The 19,332-nt window shown below is 35.8% G+C and overlaps 1 protein-coding gene across 10 annotated transcripts in view; it reads left to right on the top strand.

Annotated features, from left to right (window-relative positions):
- Window positions 1–19,332, top strand: part of LOC124399932 (ERC protein 2) — a 214,991-nt gene that overhangs the window by 63,483 nt on the left and 132,176 nt on the right. For 9 of the 10 annotated variants that reach the window (XM_046871284.1, XM_046871283.1, XM_046871280.1 and 6 more), the window contains 4 exons: window positions 672–809; window positions 4,351–4,491; window positions 13,116–13,139; window positions 14,346–14,539. In XM_046871284.1, coding sequence (XP_046727240.1) covers window positions 672–809; window positions 4,351–4,491; window positions 13,116–13,139; window positions 14,346–14,539 — 497 coding nt within the window. The remainder of the gene's footprint in view (window positions 1–671; window positions 810–4,350; window positions 4,492–13,115; window positions 13,140–14,345; window positions 14,540–19,332) is intronic. The other variant, XM_046871277.1, reaches the window with a different exon arrangement.

Genomic DNA, 19,332 nt, shown 5'->3' with positions numbered 1-19,332 from the left:
GCTCTGACTCGTAGCTTCTCGCATTGGACTTCATGACCACATATCACTTAATCTCTGCTTTATGTTTTTCACTGGGTGGCATAATAGTGCTGGAACAACGTTATCTCTATCCTCTGTGGATTTTTTCCCCACCGATTCTTGTTGTAAAGCTTGTCAGATAAAACCCCTTTCAGCCATAAAACTCAAGACTTTGCAATTTAGGCACAGACGGCATGAGTTAATTTCATTCATTTACAAATGGTTATAGTCATTTTTTGGTATTATCTGTTAACATACCCATGACGAAAATACAGACAAGGCCCTCTTTAAAGAGTATGGGAATATGCTATGTCTTAATTGGAGATCTGCTTTGGTGGATATTACAATGGGGTGACACTTTGTGCCGGAGTGTTTTCATTCATTTGTAGTGCAACAGACCGACGATCTCCATGTTTTCTCTGGGAAGGTCTGGAATAGCTTTTATTTATTAATCCCTATCATTGAATCTTATTTTGATGTTTCCTGATGATGATTTCCACAGATGATTTTCTTAAACACTAAAAATAAAATAAAAGTATAAATTAATTAAATATCTTTCTCTCTCTCTCTCTCTCTCTCTCTCTCTCTCTCTCTCTCTCTCTCTCTCTCTCTCTCTCTCTCTCTGTGGCTTTACTATTTTCACTCTCTTACAGATTGAAAACCTACAGGACCAGTTAAAGGATAAGGATAAACAGTTGGGATGTTTGAGGGACAGAGTAAAATCTCTACAGACCGACTCCAGCAACACAGACACAGCCCTTTCCACTCTTGAGGAAGCACTCGCTGAGAAGGTAGAGATGAATAAAATGAGGCAGATGAAATGTGAACTGAACAAGGAGAGTTAATAATGCTATGTAGTTGACAGAATGGTTCTAAGCACTTGCTTGGAACATCATGTGACCTTTTACTTTGCTATGCTTGAACAGATGTCAGGACCTGTATTTGAACTCTCCTACTTTAATCTAGATTCACTTGTGTTACAGTAGGCATAATGACAAATTATAAAGTTGGTTCTGTTACACAGGCTGTCAGGGCATTAGTGATACCCAAACTAACACCAACAGCTGTCATCTTTAGGTTGTTTACCGCAGGTAATAAAACTGAACAAGCAAATGTGTGTGTATATATATATATATATATATAGATAGATAGATAGATAGATAGATAGATAGATAGATAGATAGATAGATAGATAGATAGATAGAGATATAGATATAGATATTAGATGTGCTAATTGCTGGCCAGAGTTAGTTGCAAAGTTTTGTTTACTATGTGCATTTAGAGAATGCATCTGCTTCCCCTATGCGCTCTGCTCTGCAGTAGCTCTTGCGGCTTCAAACTTCACAGGCTAAAATGCATAAGAAAGCCGGCGCTGCCATATGCCTTGCTCGGTAAAGGTCATTAAGTGGAATATTTACCAAAACAGACTTGTAATTTTCCTGAAAGTTACGAAAGGAAGCAGCTTTTCAGAGGGTGGAATATCTGAGTCATGGCCAATGGAATTTCAATGGCATTGTTAAACATTTGTTTACCTGTAGAGCACTTGTTAATGTTCAGTGTTATTTGTTTTGTATGTGGGATTCTCACACTGAGTCAGTCAGGTGATATTAAAGTCGCTTAATCATGGCTGTTACTAATAAACATGGAATTGTCCAACCTTGCTTCACAGTAGGTGTTCGAGAGGTACTTTTATATTTTCTTCACCACATGATTTTTAGAACAGACTCATTAACAAATATACGTTTTTTCCATTCTTTCAGGCGCATTTCTGTTTCTCACTCAGGGGCCCCTCTCCTATACCTAACCACATACCATTTTATTTTACATGAAACAATGAACAGAACGAAAACTTACCAATAAAAAAACAAACCAGTAACAAACAACATGCTACATACAAGCTAAATTGTGATCCAAGGCATTGAAATCGAATTCTGCTAGGGCTACATTAGCATTTGGGCAGACCCTCAACCCAATTTTTATTTATAGAATTACAAAAAGAAATAGATTAAGAAAAAGAAGGACTAATAAAAACTATGGAAATAGTATCACATATTGATGTGATAAGAAAATGCATTAGCCAACTAACATTTCTGCTTGGAATCTACATGCTTGTTGGAGCAAAAGAAAAACTGAGCATGGTTTATAATATAATGATGAATATAATACATTGACAATCATCTGCCATGAATTGTAGACTGTGTAAAAATGTTGAGCATTTACCTTTTTTTGTCTATATAAACCAAATGCATCTATATAGTTGCATATAGTCTAACTACTATATAGTTAGACATTATTTGTTACCTTTCAACTGGAATCAATCAGCAATCTGAAGCAAAAACTGAGCCAAACTGACTAAGTCAATTTAGCATTGATTTACTATCATTGTTTTTTAATACTTTTTTAAAAATACATTTTATTTTAGAATTATTATTAAAACCCTTTTAACAATCTCAGCAGCTTTACATATATACACATACAAATAGAGGTTTAGGTCCATAAAATGCAATCCAGAGGTTACTGGTAAGAAAAAAAGACACTGACATTTAGTTTAGACATTTAGTCTATAATATCCACTTGACATTAATGTCCACTGTATAGTAAATGAGGCTTGAGCATTTTTTTTAGAAAGGGCTCTCATCAGGTTTCCAAGTGTGAACATTTACAATCATCTGTAGGGTAGTCATTATCCGACTTCAGCCTGTCCATGGGGGTTAAAGGATAATCCGCAGCAGAAGTAGCCTACTGTATCATGATTATCCAGGCAGAATTGCAAGGCAGGAATCTCATCCGGAAAAAGAGAAGGTGGTGGGTTGGTACATGTGTAATGTACGTGTGCAAAGTTCAGACATGGACTATAAGAAGACTAGCTATAGGAGCATAAGGAAAAACAGAGAGCAAGAAGGTAGAAAATCTATGAGAGCACCATGGGACCAGCTTCCTTACATTTAAGAGACCGGTTTTCACGAAAAAAAAAACTATTAACATTATGCTTGAATAAATATAAAACGTTTCCAGCCTAGATTCGAAAATGTTCCTTCTTTTTTTAAATGAACAGTTAATTAATAAATCATGAATTAATTAGTGAGGTTAGGTATATTAAATAGCTTTGACTAACCTCTTTTGTACCACTCCTCTAATGGTTTGCAGTCCAACCTAATAGAGCAGTAGCTATTCAATCCTGAAGTGGATCAGATATGATGATGGATCTCATTGGTTAAACTTAATGTGGTCATAAATCTATCCACATGCTACTCATAAACTGTAGTTATGAAATTATAAGTCTGAATGAACCTACACAATTTAAACAAAAGCCTGTGTGACATGATCCTAATTGTCTCTGTGCATTGTCACCAGCTAATCCATCTGTATAGGTGACAAGATAGACCTAATATATGGATGGAGTTTCCCTCACTGTAACTGTGCACAGCATGCAGGCAACTAAGGCTTTCCTCCAGTTAGAGTATGAAGCCTTGGATCATGGTCTATTATTTTGCTGCAACAATATCTCTGAGGCCTTTCTTCAACTGTTTCCAAACAGTCTGCTGTACTTCCCCATACCGTTAGTGCCCTACTAGGAATGGCTCCTGACTGTTTTCTTTGACTTGTCAGCTGTGTTTGCAGGAAGGGTTTCTATGGCCACCCTCTCAACTACCTGGGAGGGGGTCTGATCTGACAAACCAGAATGCCTTATGGTGTACATTTAAAGAGGTAACACCTGGCACTTACCTTCGCTCGTAGAAAGGGCAAGTGTAATCACATGGTGTAGTAAAGCAGAGTTTTCCCTTTAGCTGGTCATGCACAATATGATGCAACTCTTCCTAGCCAACCTTATGTTCTGTCTAGCACAGCAAGTCATAAGGCATGCATTGTGCAAGATTACTAAGAAAACTTTACATACTTGCAGGAAAAAAAGGAAGGCAGGATTAGGTGTCCAATATGCAGACATCGCCCATATATGGTCCTTCCTGAAACCATTACACTATAGCTGGAAGCTCAAAATTGCTTAAACTGTCATTGCTTATTGTTTATTTTTTCTTTCCAATGTTGTGGTTTTTTTATATATTTGGTGGTAACAAGTTTGTACCTATATGCTAAATGCAAAATAAGCACCTCAATTTTTAGTTATTACATATAGTTACTTGTTAATTTTGCTCTCACCTACAAATCCTATTATAACTAGCCAATATACTTTTCTAAGTTTTCTGCACTGGAGCAGTACACAGCTGTAAGCAATGTAAGACTCACAAGTAAGGAAACAGAAGCATTGAATTTGTAATGACTCACATATTGTTTATACTTTAATATTATTTCCCTTTTTTTCCTCTTTTTTAGGAAAGGGTGATTGAGCAGCTCAAGGAAAAGAGAGAGAAAGGAGACTGGGATAAACAGGAGGAAGTAGAAGTCTTTAAGAAGGAGAACAAGGAGCTAAAGGACAGGGTTGTGTCATTGCAGACACAGCTCTTGGAGAAAGAGGTCAGTGTCTGTGTTTAACTATTTTTCTGTTAAACAGCTAGGTCACACACAACACATGCCAGATTGGAGCCTTAAAGTTTGGAACATTTACAGATATACAGAAATTAGGGCATATTTTGAGATTTCAAGTAGGTTTACAAATTAAACTTAACTAAATATTCAATAATAAAATTTGAATATTTTAGTTTAGTTTCAGAACTATATAATGTAGATAAAACACAAACATGTGAAGAGTGACCCTAGAATATTAACTAATTTCTAAACATCTCAGAAATTTAGGCTAGCAATAGACCTTGCTTTAAAGTCCATTACTACCAGTGTTGCAGCTATTGGAAATTATAGTATTATAAAAATTATAGAATTGCTTGCTGTAAGTCATTATTTATTTATGATATTAGTATGCTATCATTGTTTCTGTAGTAACACAGACACATTCATCATAACCTAAAGCTATATTAGAGAATAAAAATAAAAAATAAAAAAGAGGATGTTTATATAAAATTTAGAAAAGGAGTCTCCAGTGACTATACTATGTAACAGTCATTTTGCTCACTCAGCAGTTTTGTTTTAATAACTTCATGAGAGAGAGAGGAAAGATGCATTGTTTTAATATAATACAATGCACTAATATTGGTATCCTCTGTAAATATAAGCAACAACATTTTGCTCTAATTTGTTAACCTAATTTGTTTGTTTTATTTTTTTTATGTTCAATAAAGAGTATTTTTATTAAGTGTTTTAACAAAAGATCAATAAGTTAAGGAAATTGTATTTATTATTGATATGATGTAAGTGAGAACAAGAACTAACCAATTTTGCAGCTATTCGATAATGATAAATGTGACTATAAATGGAGAAATTTGAATGCTATGTCATTCAATTATTTTAAAATGTATATTATTATACAATTTATTGTGGCATAAAAGCTATAAGACACTTTAAGAGGTGTTGCTGTATTGAAATACTTTAGGGTGTTAATAGTAACTCTGCTTTACATTAGGCCACATCTAACCAACCTAGAGCATGGAGAATTTTCCTATAACTGCATGTTATTTTTTTCAGATTTCTTTTTATTTTTACTGTATGTGCTCATATGCAAACGTATTTTGTATAATAATTTATACTGAACTAAAGAACATCTTTGAATTTGTCAGCATCAATAATGAAAATAGACTGTTATATACTCAGGATCGCACCTGTGTACACATGCTACTGAGGAAAAACTACCAGTGAGAGAGGAAAGAGAATGGGAGGGAAATAAACAATTGTAATTTATAGATCCATCCTTTAGTCCTCATGCCTCCTTTTGCTAGAGCAGACTCCTCATTGTTCCAGAGAACATGCCGGGGGGAATCTTTCACAGCACTAAAATTTACGAGAATGTTTTCTTTTATATGCACACATATCATTCCAGGAAAATTATATCTTATTTTGTGTTGACTCTGTGCCACAAACAGTATTAAGGAATGTCCCGCTTGTCTTTTTCTGCCATAATCAAAATCCCATAAACAACATCCGCATTTTAAAGCTTCAATTACAGTATTAACAGGCTTCAAAAGTTGGGTAACATATGAATGTGCATATAATCATTTCAATCACATAGTGCACACTTTTAAAGAATATTTAGATCATTTGGGAACCATTATTTTTCATTCTATAAATTAATCAGAAGAATGCACTTAAGCTAGGGAAAACAAACACAAAAAAGGCTACTGCCATTATAGGTACATTAATAGCTATACTGTTTTTCCTTATGCTCCTATAGCTAGGTACAGTACAGTGGTCCCCTGGTGGTCTAGTGGTTAAGATGCAGAGCTCTTACCGCTGCGACCCGGGTTCGATTCCCGGTCAGGGAACCATCCCCAGCCACTCTCAGTGCCGGTCCCAAGCCCAGATAAGTTGGGGAGGGTTGCGTTAGGAAGGGCATCCAGCGTAAAACATGTGCTAAATCAAAACGTGCGGAGGATCCGCTGTGGCGACCCCCAACGGGAGAAGCCGAAAGAAAGTACTAATAGGTACAGTACGGTACAGTTTTTTAATAGATCAGAGTGGAAATGTACAGTTAAGTGACCAAGGTCAGGATTTGTCATAATGGTTATAATGGAAGGTAGCTGGACACCAGTGATGTATTGAGACATTTCACTAATCTCTGGATGACCACACTGTGATGCAGTTTGTGAGGACACTTTTAATAGTACAGTGGTAAAAGTTAAGTAGGACCTGGAGGGAGATTTCCTTAATTAAATATGCTGTTAAACCTTCTTGATAAGGATAGAGATCCTTAGCGATATGGATACCCAGAAACTTCTGGTCATATAATCCACCTCAACCCCTTCATTGTGAATGGGTGTGGATTTATGACCCCTTCTTGTCCTCGGATGATTCAAAATAAGTTAATTAGTGTGAGATTGTTATTGGAGAATCGTTTCCCCAAATGTTGTCACCGATCAGGCGTGGTATGTGGTGCCATCTACAAATTTGATTATGGAGTTAGATCCATGTATAGGTATGTGGTCATGGCTAAAGAGGAAGTAGAGGATTGGGCCAAAATATATAAAAGGACAAAACAAAAGAATACCAGGAAGGGTTAGGGTTATGGTTGAAGACTGCCAAGAGACCTACAGCAACATTAGAGGTTTTACAGAAATATCTGACCCTCTGAATGTGACATCAATCATATTCTTCACATATACTTTATATGCTGTGGGGTAGAGTGGCTATATCGAAGATATTTCTCACATTAAATAGCAAAACACATTATTGTCTGATCTCAAAATCTTTAATTAGTCCATAATTTCAAAAAGTATGTTTGGTGCAAAAGAGCAAAGCACCAAAAGAACATTGTGGCAGCAGCATCATGCTTCAGAGTTTTTTTTTTTTCTTTAGGTAAAGTCATATCGCATTAATCATGAATAGCTACAAATAATAATCAATTTTTACTGCAATTCATTCAATTGCCTGGTAGTAAGCCAAAGCTGAAAAGAAATTAAATGACCCAAAATATACATGCAGGTTAACAAAGGCATGGCTTAACCAAATGAAGATAAATGCTTTTAAATTGTCTAGACAGAGCCCAGACCTGGAGACAACCTGTGCACTGGAAATGTAAGACAGAGAAGGTAAATATTGCCATGTCAAATGTGCAATGCTGATAGGCAGTTCTCCAACATTATGAGTTGTGTTATACAAAATCAATAGAATATTAATTTATGGATGTGCACAACTTATTATAACAGGTTTTCTGCTTTCCCTAAAAGGTTTCTGTTGTGTTTAATGTAAATTTTCACATTGCAATTTCACATCGAGGGTGGAAAATGTATTGAAATTATTTGTCTTATTTAACTTTTTTAACATGATGAAAACCTGCCATTTTACAATAAGGGCATGTAGACATAATGAATAAAGGGTCAAACAAATCACTCCAAAACCTTTTTTTTGGCAGAGCAAGTATAAAAAAAAAAACAAATAAAAACAATGCTTATGGAAGCTTAAATAAAGAAAGCTTTTTCACATACTTTCAAGCAAAGTAGTGGCAAGGCTTGTTAAAATAGTCGATGACAAAAACAGACTATTTAAAGGCAATTGAACAGAAAAGTATGCATTTATTCTCTGCTTTATGTTCAAAACAGATGTCTCGTGTTTTCTTTCAGTGGCACTGGTCAACAGTTATAATGTATGTAATGTGGTAGTATTAAATTAAAGGGTAAATATTAATATTAGTTTATTTTACTTTGTAAACAAAGAATTGTATTCTTTCTCCTTTTCGTAATTTCTATTGGGGCATGCTACAAAAATAGTGAACAATGATGATCAATGATGATTGATTTCTCCCCTTATTCACACTGGTCTATGAATAAAATCCAGAACTGTTTTTTCCTCTATTCTTTTTCCCTGATCAATCTCTTCTCAATGTACAGAGGAACCATTTAAAACTAAAGTCTTCCAAATTCCCATTCTGTCCTCATTCTGTCTTTTTTTTGTTGCATGATTGAAAAGCCTCTAGTGCACATTTTCTCCTGTTTTTCAAACTCATCTCTTGTTCACGTTTTTTATCCATACATATTTTTTTATGGAGCATTATATAACACTTTCTTTCTCCATTCTTGTCCTCGGATGTGTCTCTGCCCAGTCATTTTCCCACAATCGTCTTTACTTGGAGACTTAAAGAGTCCTGTCCTTGGCCTACTCATACTTTAAACAGGATTGTGAGATGTGAGGAACAATTGATAGAGAAGGGTAACAGTTTGAAGAAGTTGGAGACCCATAGTACATGCTGTGATGTGGTGCTGTGATATGGCTGCTGTGCAAAATAAACAAAATGGGACTGTTTTGGAATTGCAAGCCAAGCCTTCCTGATGGTTATCACACAGGCATGAAGTCATCAGATACACAGTGGCTGTCAAAGAGCATATGGGCATCGAAAAACAGATGAACAGAACAAAGGTTGCAGATTACAGGCATGTGCGGGTAGTGTTCAGTTACTTAAGTGAATAATGCAGGGATGGAGATGGCGTTCACTGATTTTTCTTGACAAAATAAGTTTTTATTGAGGAGAGGTGTCTGAGATTGGCCTTTTCAATAACATAAAACCACTGCTTTTAAAACATAAGCTCTTGCCTTTCAAACCCTCCCTTTAAAAAAGGAATATGAAAAGTTAATTGCAATAAAGAATAAAGAATGTAATACAGTATAACATACAAATAGGAAAGAATGATATTAAATGCTAATCTGATTAGATATAAATAAGAAGGTGGTCAGATAAATGGACCAAGATCACTTATCAATAATCTAACATATTACCAACAAATTGCTTCATGAATAGTCCTAATTGGAAATCCAATTTTAATAACTGTGAATTAGGTTTAAATATGAATATGTATTCCACAGTCATTATTTACCTTCTTTTTTTTTTTTTTTAATTACTTTAACATTTAAATGCAACCACCAGACACTTCCGTCATAAACATATTATTTATTGTCACAATTTTAATAAATGATGTCATTATTGATCAATTTGTTATGTCCTTTAGGATTGTTGAATAGAAACTTATACTTCAAAAAAGTGTAATTTTATTTTCATTGTCCCTTAAAGGAACAACCCAGTTAATTAATTAATGAATTAATTTGGTTTGGTTTGACCGAGACATGGTTCCGAAAATCATACGTCTGTATTCTGAAATAAAGACTGACGTCTGAATAACGATGCGTTGAGTTTGGATATTAGCTTCACATTTTGCATTCCTTTTGCACACCATTAGCACAAACTAATTCGAACACAAAGTACTTCATTTGTGTATACACTGTGTAATGTGTATCCATTTGTGGCTCTGTCACCGTCATGATGAGTCCTCCTTGGTTTACTTGTATGGTCGGAAGCTTACGCAACCCTGAAAAATACTTAGGTGTGTTTGTTATAATGTAAAGCTGTAATGTCATAAAAGTATGTGTAATTCAAACCACACACATACATACACCGAGACTCTGTGATGACTTTCTGATGCCTCATCTGAGAATTTAAGCTCTGTCTGAACATTTTGTTTAAGAGTGCCGTTTAGTCTGGATGCCGAACGCTGTTTGGTGTACAAAGCACTTTATGGGTAGTGTAAACTAAGCATGGAGTGGATGGATTTTGGCCAGGTTTGTGGCTGGCTCATTAGAAAATGCACATTTTTCCATCTGTTTTTTTGTTCGTTATTGTTTAAGTTAAATGAAGTAGCTGCAACAGAATGGCTGAATTGTGTGAACCCAAGTGTGATAATATGATATATGATTATCTACAGTTTATATACAAACCAGGGATGCTGGAGTTTATATTGTATCTGGTTTAGTAGTCTCTCTCTCTCTCTCTCTCTCTCTCTCTCACACACACACACACACACACATCCTGAGGGAGGAAGTATATATATATATATATATATATATATATATATATATATATATATATATATATATATATATATATATATATATATATATATATATATATATATATATATATATATATATATATATATATTTTATTATTGTCTGAAATGTGTATGAGTTAAATTCCAGAGCAGCACAGTTCCTCACACCTCCAGGTTCTCCAGTTGGCTCTTGAGCTGGGGTTAATGAATGTGAAGAGTTGCATGTCCCCCCCCATGCTAATGTGTCTCAAAAGTGTTCAATAGACTGCAAGGCCAGTGTGGGTGCAGGTTTCCATTCCAATCCAGCAGGAGCCACACCTGATTTTGCCAGTTTAATCAGGTGGCCTTGGTTTAATAGTAGCCTTAGGTGTGGCTTTTCACACTGGATCATACTGGATAAGATTGGACTCCCTTTCTTTCAAGTTCTTTGGTTTTCACAAAGTGTTCCCAGTGTTGCTTACAAAACATAAATGACTTTCATTTAGAGCTTAGTAGTTTTCTTAAGTAATTTAGCTGACAATATAATACGATCAAGTTTAAACATGAATTTAAATAAAAGTCCTGAATGAAAGAGTTATATAAATATCTAGAGGGTTATCACCATATAATTATTTATGTGCTGCTCAGAACTATTACAACGTTGCCTCTGAAGCTTTGTTTATAATATTTGTGGTGAGGTATGCTCCTAGATGATTTGATCCTTGATGATTTATAGATTTATTTAGGTTACTGCATATTTGGAGAAGAGCTCTCATTCATCTAAACAAACACTTTATATAATGATCATTACAGTTTTATTGCAGTAACACTGAATGTTTTTGTCAGCTGAAAGCAGCACCTGGGAGGCGCATGTCTTTCAATCTTTTAATTGAACGCCTTTTATGATTTATCACACTCTACTCAAATAAAAACAGTTCATTTTCCAATGTTTAAAAAAGCACATCACTTCCAGCTATCACAACAAAATTAATAAGGGAACAATGTTAAATAGCAAAAGAAAGATATGTCTATGGTCAACACACATCTCCAGGTTGTTTTCTCAGGTTCCTTCAACAATTGGTGCTTTGTGCTATCAGCAGTTCACAGTACATGTCATGCTCTTGTAAAAGCTTTCGCAAATGAGGGTGTAGTTTAAATTCATAATGAATTGGAATGGAAATAAATAACATATGAAAGACAAGCTCTAGGGAGATATACTTGGAAAAGAAAACCACATAATAGAAGTGCCGCAAAGAAAAAATAACTCATGTTTATATGTTGCTTAGTTGCCTTCAGTAACAATTAATTTGAACTGTGTAAATCCAGCACTATAAATCAAGCATGTATTGTGTTTGAAGTTACATATACATGACTTGTTTTATATATATTTCACCTTCTCCTACTTGTTTTTCTTATTATTATAATCTTATTTACTTCATCAATTTATTTATTTTCATTACTTTTTCGAGCAAATCCTCTCTGCAGTGCTGTTCACTCAAAGCGATAACAAACCAATAAGAACAAAGGGAAAAAAGCTTTTTTCTATTGTGGTCTAATGAAGTGTGGAGTTGACTGTAGATTTGGCTTTATCTGCAGGCTTGGCTGTTTCAACTAGTTTCAGTCAACTAGTTTCTGCAACAACAAAATACCCAAATGTAAAAGTAGGAAATTGTTTTTTGCTATAAAACTTGTGTGAACAAAATTATTAGCTAAGGCTTCCAGGCATTAATTCTCCTACAATATATGGCAGATAAATCAGATAATAAAAATCTGCCATGCAGATATCTGACTGCACATAGAAGACTTGTATATGTCAAGTTGCAGACCTTGTTTGCCTTGCTTTAACATCAGTTGCAATTTAAGCCCACCTGGTGGATGATGTAAAAATCCCATGTGTTGTTGTTCTGCACTAGTAAATGTAAGCCCATTTTAGGAGCTCCTGGAATTAATGCAGCATTAGCCCGCTTTTATTTTGTGAACATCAATATGTTGATGTCAAGGCTTGGTCAAGTGCTGGACCAGTGCACAAGAGGTGAGCTCAAACTTCTACAAGCAAGTGCAAAAAGGATGGCATACATTAATACTTTTTCAATCTTGGACCAAGTGAATTGTCCATGTGGTTAAATTTTCATGATCATAATACACAAGATTTAAGACCAGTGTACTGTATAAGGTTTTAGGTATAGATGTTTATATACATGACCACTGGTGATAGAAGTAATATATTTATGAGTAGATTTCATTAGATTAGCATTAGATTTCAAATATTAATTTGGCAGTTTTAATAGTAGAAACCCTTAAAAAACTAATATGTTCAGGACATATACAGTATTTCTATTTTTTTGGGAGAGTCACAAATGCAAAAACATATGTATGCAATACATATACAGATATCAGTCTATGTACCATGATGACAGATTATGATGAGAAGAAGATATGCAGATAATCAACAATTGACAAAATAATGGGGTACACCAGCCATGCACACTTACTTTACTGAAAAAGCTCACGAAGTGTATGAAACTCAAACAAAAAAAAACTCTGGTTCACGTGGCTGAATATCGCAAAATTAACTGGTTTTTTGTTTTTTTTTCACAATGTCCACATAAACAGGGGCTTGAGCCCAGGTGACTGATGTCTGCGACAGATACGTTACTACTATTGTTTGCTCTTAATTGTGTATGTGTGTGTTAGAGTTAGTTAAACACCTCTATTTTCTCTATCTTATTTCCAATATAGAGTCTGCTGCAAGGAAAACCATTGGTAAGATGCAAAAAAAAAAAAAAAAAAGCAGAAAAAAAAAAACATCTTCATTGCATGATCTATTGGTGCATGTGTTTGTGCCTGTGGGAGTGTACAGTGCATCTGGAAAGTGTTCACATGCCACTGTGCTCATTGGGACCTTCAATGCTGCAGAAATTTTTCTGTACCTTTCACCAGATCTGTAACTCGATACAATCCTGTCTTGGAGGTCTACAGACAATTCTTTGGGCTTCATGGCTTGGTTTGTGATCTGACATGCACTGTTAACTTTGAGACCTTATATAGGCAGGTGTATGCTTTTCAAATCATGTCCAATCAACTGAATTTACCAGAGGTGGACTCCAATCAAATTGTAGAAACATCTCACGGATGATCAGTGGAAACAGGATGCACCTGAGGTCGATTTTGAGTGTCATGGCAAAGGTTTTGAATACGTATGTACATGAGATCATCGTTTTATATTTTTGATACAGTTTTTGAACACACTTCTTTTTAACATTGTCATTATGTGGTATCGTTTTTAGAATTTTTAGGAAATAATTAATTTAATTAATTTTGAAATAAGGCTGTAACATAACAAAATGTGGAAAAAGTAAAGTGCTGTGAATACTTTCCAGACGCATGGTACGTGTGTCTTTTTCTTATATAGTTACATTTTAATATTGTTGTTCCAGAACCAATTTTGCATTCACCAGAGAAACTCCAGAGAAAGCAAATCATAAAATAATTATTTGCAAAGTAGAGGCAGTAGTGCCGGTCTCAAGCCTGGATAAATGGGAAGGGTTGCGTTAGGAAGGGAATCCAGCGTTAAAACGTGCCAAATCGAACGTGCGGATCATGAATACGGATGATCCTCTGTGGCGACCCCTAATGGCAGAAGCCGAAAGAAAGTTAGAGGCAGTAAAATAAAACAGAAAAGTAAAGAATATGAATAGACTAGCTTTAACATTCCTGTCTTCATGAATGGTAATAAGATGGTGTAAACTTCCTTCTGGAAGAAAATAGCCTACTAAATTCACACACAGTTTTGGGAAAATTCCTGGTCTTGTCTTGGAATGTCTTTCACTCGTGGGATACATGCTACATCACACCTGTTTTTTTTTTTTTTAATTAACCTATTAAATTAACTTATAGTTTATGTTTAGCATTTCTTTTATATTTGTTTGAATCATTTTTTAATCTCTGACAATTCATTTCTGTCTGAAGGCCCTTGAACGAGAAGAAGCATCACAGCTGAATTCACAGATCTCAGAGCAATTAAAAGTCCTTGAAAAAGAGTTGACCTTCCATAAAGAAGAATCTGGAAAATCCAAAGCAGAGGTGGATAGACTTATGGGGCTTCTTAAAGAGTTGGAGTCGGAGCGTACGCAAAAGGACAAGGCAATCTTTGAGCTAGAGAGGTAACTCTTATATCGAACATATTTTTATATACATATACAACATATTGTATATCCTATGTCCTATGTTTCTGGACTGTGTTTAAAACACCTTTTTTATGAACTGTTATTGTGAGCAAATGAACAATCTGACCATGACCTGTTCCTCAGCTTGTAGTTAATACATCAGTTATCCGGCAGTTTAGAAATACTTGTGTAACTGTACACTGTAAATGTGAGCTATCATGTGTCTTCGTGAACTCGATGGCTTAGAACTTATTTCCTGTTGAAACATGAATGATGCATCTTTAATAGAGTTTGTTATGCAGCCAACACAGCAGCAGCAGAAGCCACTTCACTCCTTCACTGTGGCAGAAAGAATGAGGAAAGAAACACATATCTTCTCCTTCTCTCTAATTACTGGCAAACAAGCACACAATTACCCAGTGATTTACACATTGGCAGTGGCTGGGTTAGGACAACAAACAGTGACACACACCCACAGCAGTCCATGCATACGCAGAGGTACACAGAATGATTTAGTGTCGGCGTGTACCCGGATTAAAGACTCTGGTTCCAAACTAGAAAGGGGTTGTGGTTTCTTGATAGTATACACTGTGGGGGGCCTGGAAAGTGCTAATATGTTTGTCAGCTATGGTCTGTGTGTTATGAAGATTAATTCCATTTTGCAGTTGGTGGATATACACTCAGTGGCCACTTTATTAGGAATACTATAATAATACTGGGTAGGAAACGCTATGCTGTCAAACGTCAGTTCCTAATGTTATGGATTCCACACGGTGTTGGCACAGTTCCTTTGAGATTCTGTTTAATGTGGGAATGATTTCATAACTTAATTACTGCTGTTTGTCACATTTTTACATATTCATGCAATGAATCTCTTATCCCAAATTCATGTGTTCATGTGGGTTCAGATTTGGTGACTAGGGACACAAGTAATGTACACTGAGTGCAATGTCATGCTCATTGGACCCGTTAGCAATAATACAACAATACAAAGATTCTCTGAAATCCTGCACTATTACACCAGCAGCTGCATAATCTAATAACAGGCTGGGCCGATAGATTCATGCTGCTGACACCAAAATCTATCTAATACACCTACACAGAGAATCCAGGTAATGTTTTTTTTCCTTCAAACTTCAACTGTCCAGTTTTGGTGAGCCTACACCCACTGTAGCTTTATATTCCTGTTCATGGCAGGGATGTGGATCCGTGTATGGCATTTGTTCCTGTAGCCATTCCAGAAAAAACACATGTCTCAGTGTCTTGTGTTTTCTTAGAAGCTTTTTTGGTCACCATAATAAGGAGTGGTTATTTGAGTTACCATAGCCTTCCCTACCAGTCTGGCCATTTTTCACAGGTCCCCTTTCATCAAAAAAGCTTTTCAGTTAGTATATATATATATATTTTTTTCAAAATACACTGACAGTCATGCCTGTTGTTTGTATTTACATAGAAAGCTTATTATATTTGATTTTTTACTTTTATACATTACATTAGTGTGCCATCTGCTTTCATAAAATTTATGATAATAAATAGAATATATATATATATATATATATATATATATATATATATATATATATATATATATATATATATATATATATATATATATATATATATATATATATATATATATATATATATATATATTTTTTTTCTAGTTATTATCATAGAGTTTCACTAGATGAAAAGATGTTTATTGCCATTGCTATTGTATTTTTTTTTTTGAATTTGAATAAAATGCCTGGGGAAGTTTCTTATAATACATTGTCAAAATTTTGCCCATTTTTCCTGAAATTATTCCTGACAGAGCTTGTGTTTACCAACTCAGTCAGGTTTGTGGGCCTTCTTGCTCTGACAGCCATCTTCTGTTTCAGTTTGCTTAGTTTAGGTTAGGGCTTTGTGATGGACAATTTTTTTTACAGCTTTGAAGATATGCTTAGGACCATTGCTCTGGCAGATGGCTTGAGGGTTTGTTTTAGTATTTTAAAGTGCACCAGATACCTTCCAGCAAACACCCCCACAACATGATGGTGCAATTACTATGCTTCACAGTAGGGATGGGGATGGTATTGTTGGTATTGATATTGCTGAAATGAATTTTTCACACTTTTGTCCCCCCCATTGTTATTTTGTTCCTTTTTTCTCTCTGTGCAACCAATTCATCAGATCAAAACGAGTTAATGTAGTGGCCACTCTTTCTGTGTTTATTTAATTGGGTGTCCGACATTGCAGCTATAATTGTTGTACCTATATACATTTATGCTATAATGCAATAACTACAACATCTCATCACCTCATGCTTTTTGTTCAACTCTTTGTTTGCATTACTTGTTTCACCTTGGTCACATATTTATACTGGAAATAACAGGTGGCAAGAGAACAAAGAACACAGGTGGAATTTTGCAGGGGTTAAACGGTAGGATGGCACCACCCCCACCCCTATCCAAAAGTAGAGTCTGAGGTGTCTACCATTATGATGAACTTTTGAACATCTGGCAGGCCTCCACAGTCCAGAAAAATGGAGGCGAGTCAAGTAAGGAAGGAACCCCACCTGGATGTAGTCACAGATAAAGAGGTGTTGGCAAAGCCTAAAACGTGTGCCATTTCACAACCATAAACCACAACCACAACAATATTCTCAGGGCCTGCTCAGACTCACCTGTTTTTGATGATATATGCTGACAAACTAAATGAGACAACACATGGAATTTACATTTCTTAGCTTTGACGAACAGCTGATTCTTTATCAACTGCTGTAAGACTTGACCTGGGTACTTGGTATTTGTTCTTAACTGTAACGTTGCTCATGGCATGATTGTTATTGCAAAACAAAGGAATGCCATTTTTCTTGAATCTGGCACCTTGGGGAAGACAAGGGTTGGATAAGACCTGCTGCCAGTAAATCACTGATGTTTTTTTCCATGGCTTCACTCACTGGATGGGGCAGATTAAATCATCTCTAGGAAGGTAGAGGGGCTACAGGAAGAAAAAGTTAAATCATATGGTCTGTGTGGCAGTAGGAGGAGGACCAGTGGTACTTGAAAATAACAATAGACATGTCTGCATGTTTAAGGTCAGTAGAGTATCTGGTAGTCCCTGGGGCAGACTGTAAGCAGGCTGACCGGTAAAAAGCTGCTTTAGCTAGCTGAGCTTTTAGGCTTTGGCAGGTGTATAGGAACAGACCCAACTGGCCACAGTAGACACACTCACCCACCTTCAGTAGGTCAAAGTTGGATGGGGATCAATTATTGGGTGTATGGCCAGTGGCCTAATCGACTGTGAAATGGTGGACTGAGGTCCCCAGAGAAGAAATGGATCAATGGCAGCTTGGTTGGATTATTCACTGTGCTGCTCCCACATGTTGTTGTCAAGTTGGACAGCAAAGAGTACTAGCTAGTTTAGAGAGCCTGACTCATTTTTTAAAGCCAGTTTTTTTTTCTTTTGAAGCATCTCTGGGACCATCCAGAAATGCCTTTTGGAGAGTTGCAGCACTCCATCCGGGTTCCCCTGTTAGAATGCAAAATTCCACAAAATACTTAATTCCTACAATTCCTTGATGAAGAAGAGTGCATACAGGGCTTTCAAAGGGGCATAATCTATGCCAAAGCAATTCCTATAACCAGGTCAATGGGGACGAAGACATTCTCCTCATCAGTGGTCACTGGTAGAACACAAGGCAACACAGGAGCAGGATTGACTTGCACTTCCCCAGGCCACCAGAGTACGTTTCTGGGTCAGGAACATGTGATTCACATGACAATTTTGACAAGGTCGGAAGGGACGTGGGTGAAGGCACTGGATGAACCTAAGAAAGAGAGCCCAAATATATATATATATACTATGTAATAACTATATATTACAAATTGTAATATATTTTATTATCTTATGTGTCAAGAACGATTTGTCTATATTGCATATTCCTATTGAAAAATTTATACAAATCAAAACAGTAATAGGTTTCCATAATGTTGTTAAAACTCTTCCTATCCAAGCCTTGGTTTCAGAAAGTATTGCATGGTACAGGAGGCCATGATATATAGTATATCAAGTAAGAAATGAAGAAATATTAATTAGACTAGCCTGCATTACTAATGTGAAGAATGGCTTGTTAATGCTTTTTCAATTGCACAAGAGAGAAGTATGAAGCACATTCATTCAAAGTGTCATATCACAGGTCAATCTGCATAATTGTTTGAAACAGGTGTAATTGTTAGAGTCACTTTGGTGATCTCCTGCTGTCGCACTTTGCATATGCACCACCATGTTTATACTTTAAGTAGCAGCATAGTCACTGGCACTATCAAAGAGGTGCACATGTGTATGTACGTGTGTGTGGTTGTACTACAGGGAGATGGATAACAGGGATGTTCAGAAGGCTGTTGAATTTGGCAAGCTGTGTTTGGCTGCAGTAGATTCGTCTTGGCTGCCACTCTATTTCTCTTGAAATGTGTTTCCTATTTCAGTCAGAAAGAGCATCTTCTGCAACTCTCTATCTGTCTCTCTTCCTCTTTCTTATCTCTTGTCTCTTTTTCTGGGATAAGCCACTGATAACAGTGTTATATACCCCCTCCTTGCTTAATAATATTTATTTTATTATAAACCCACTTTATCACTATGCAAACACACCCAGCATTTGTCAGCCTCCCCCAACTGATGTACAATGTCAGTTTAGGAAGTTCACTGATTTAAAGAGTATAAAATTGCCTCCCTAAAGCCTTAAAAATGCTTGATTAATTTATTTATTTAACAATGAAATAATTAGTCTTAAATATAGTAGTGTCATG

This window comes from Silurus meridionalis, chromosome 17 (assembly GCF_014805685.1).
Source record: "Silurus meridionalis isolate SWU-2019-XX chromosome 17, ASM1480568v1, whole genome shotgun sequence".
Taxonomy (NCBI): Eukaryota; Metazoa; Chordata; class Actinopteri; order Siluriformes; family Siluridae; genus Silurus; species Silurus meridionalis.
This window is presented reverse-complemented; position numbering and strand designations above follow the sequence as displayed.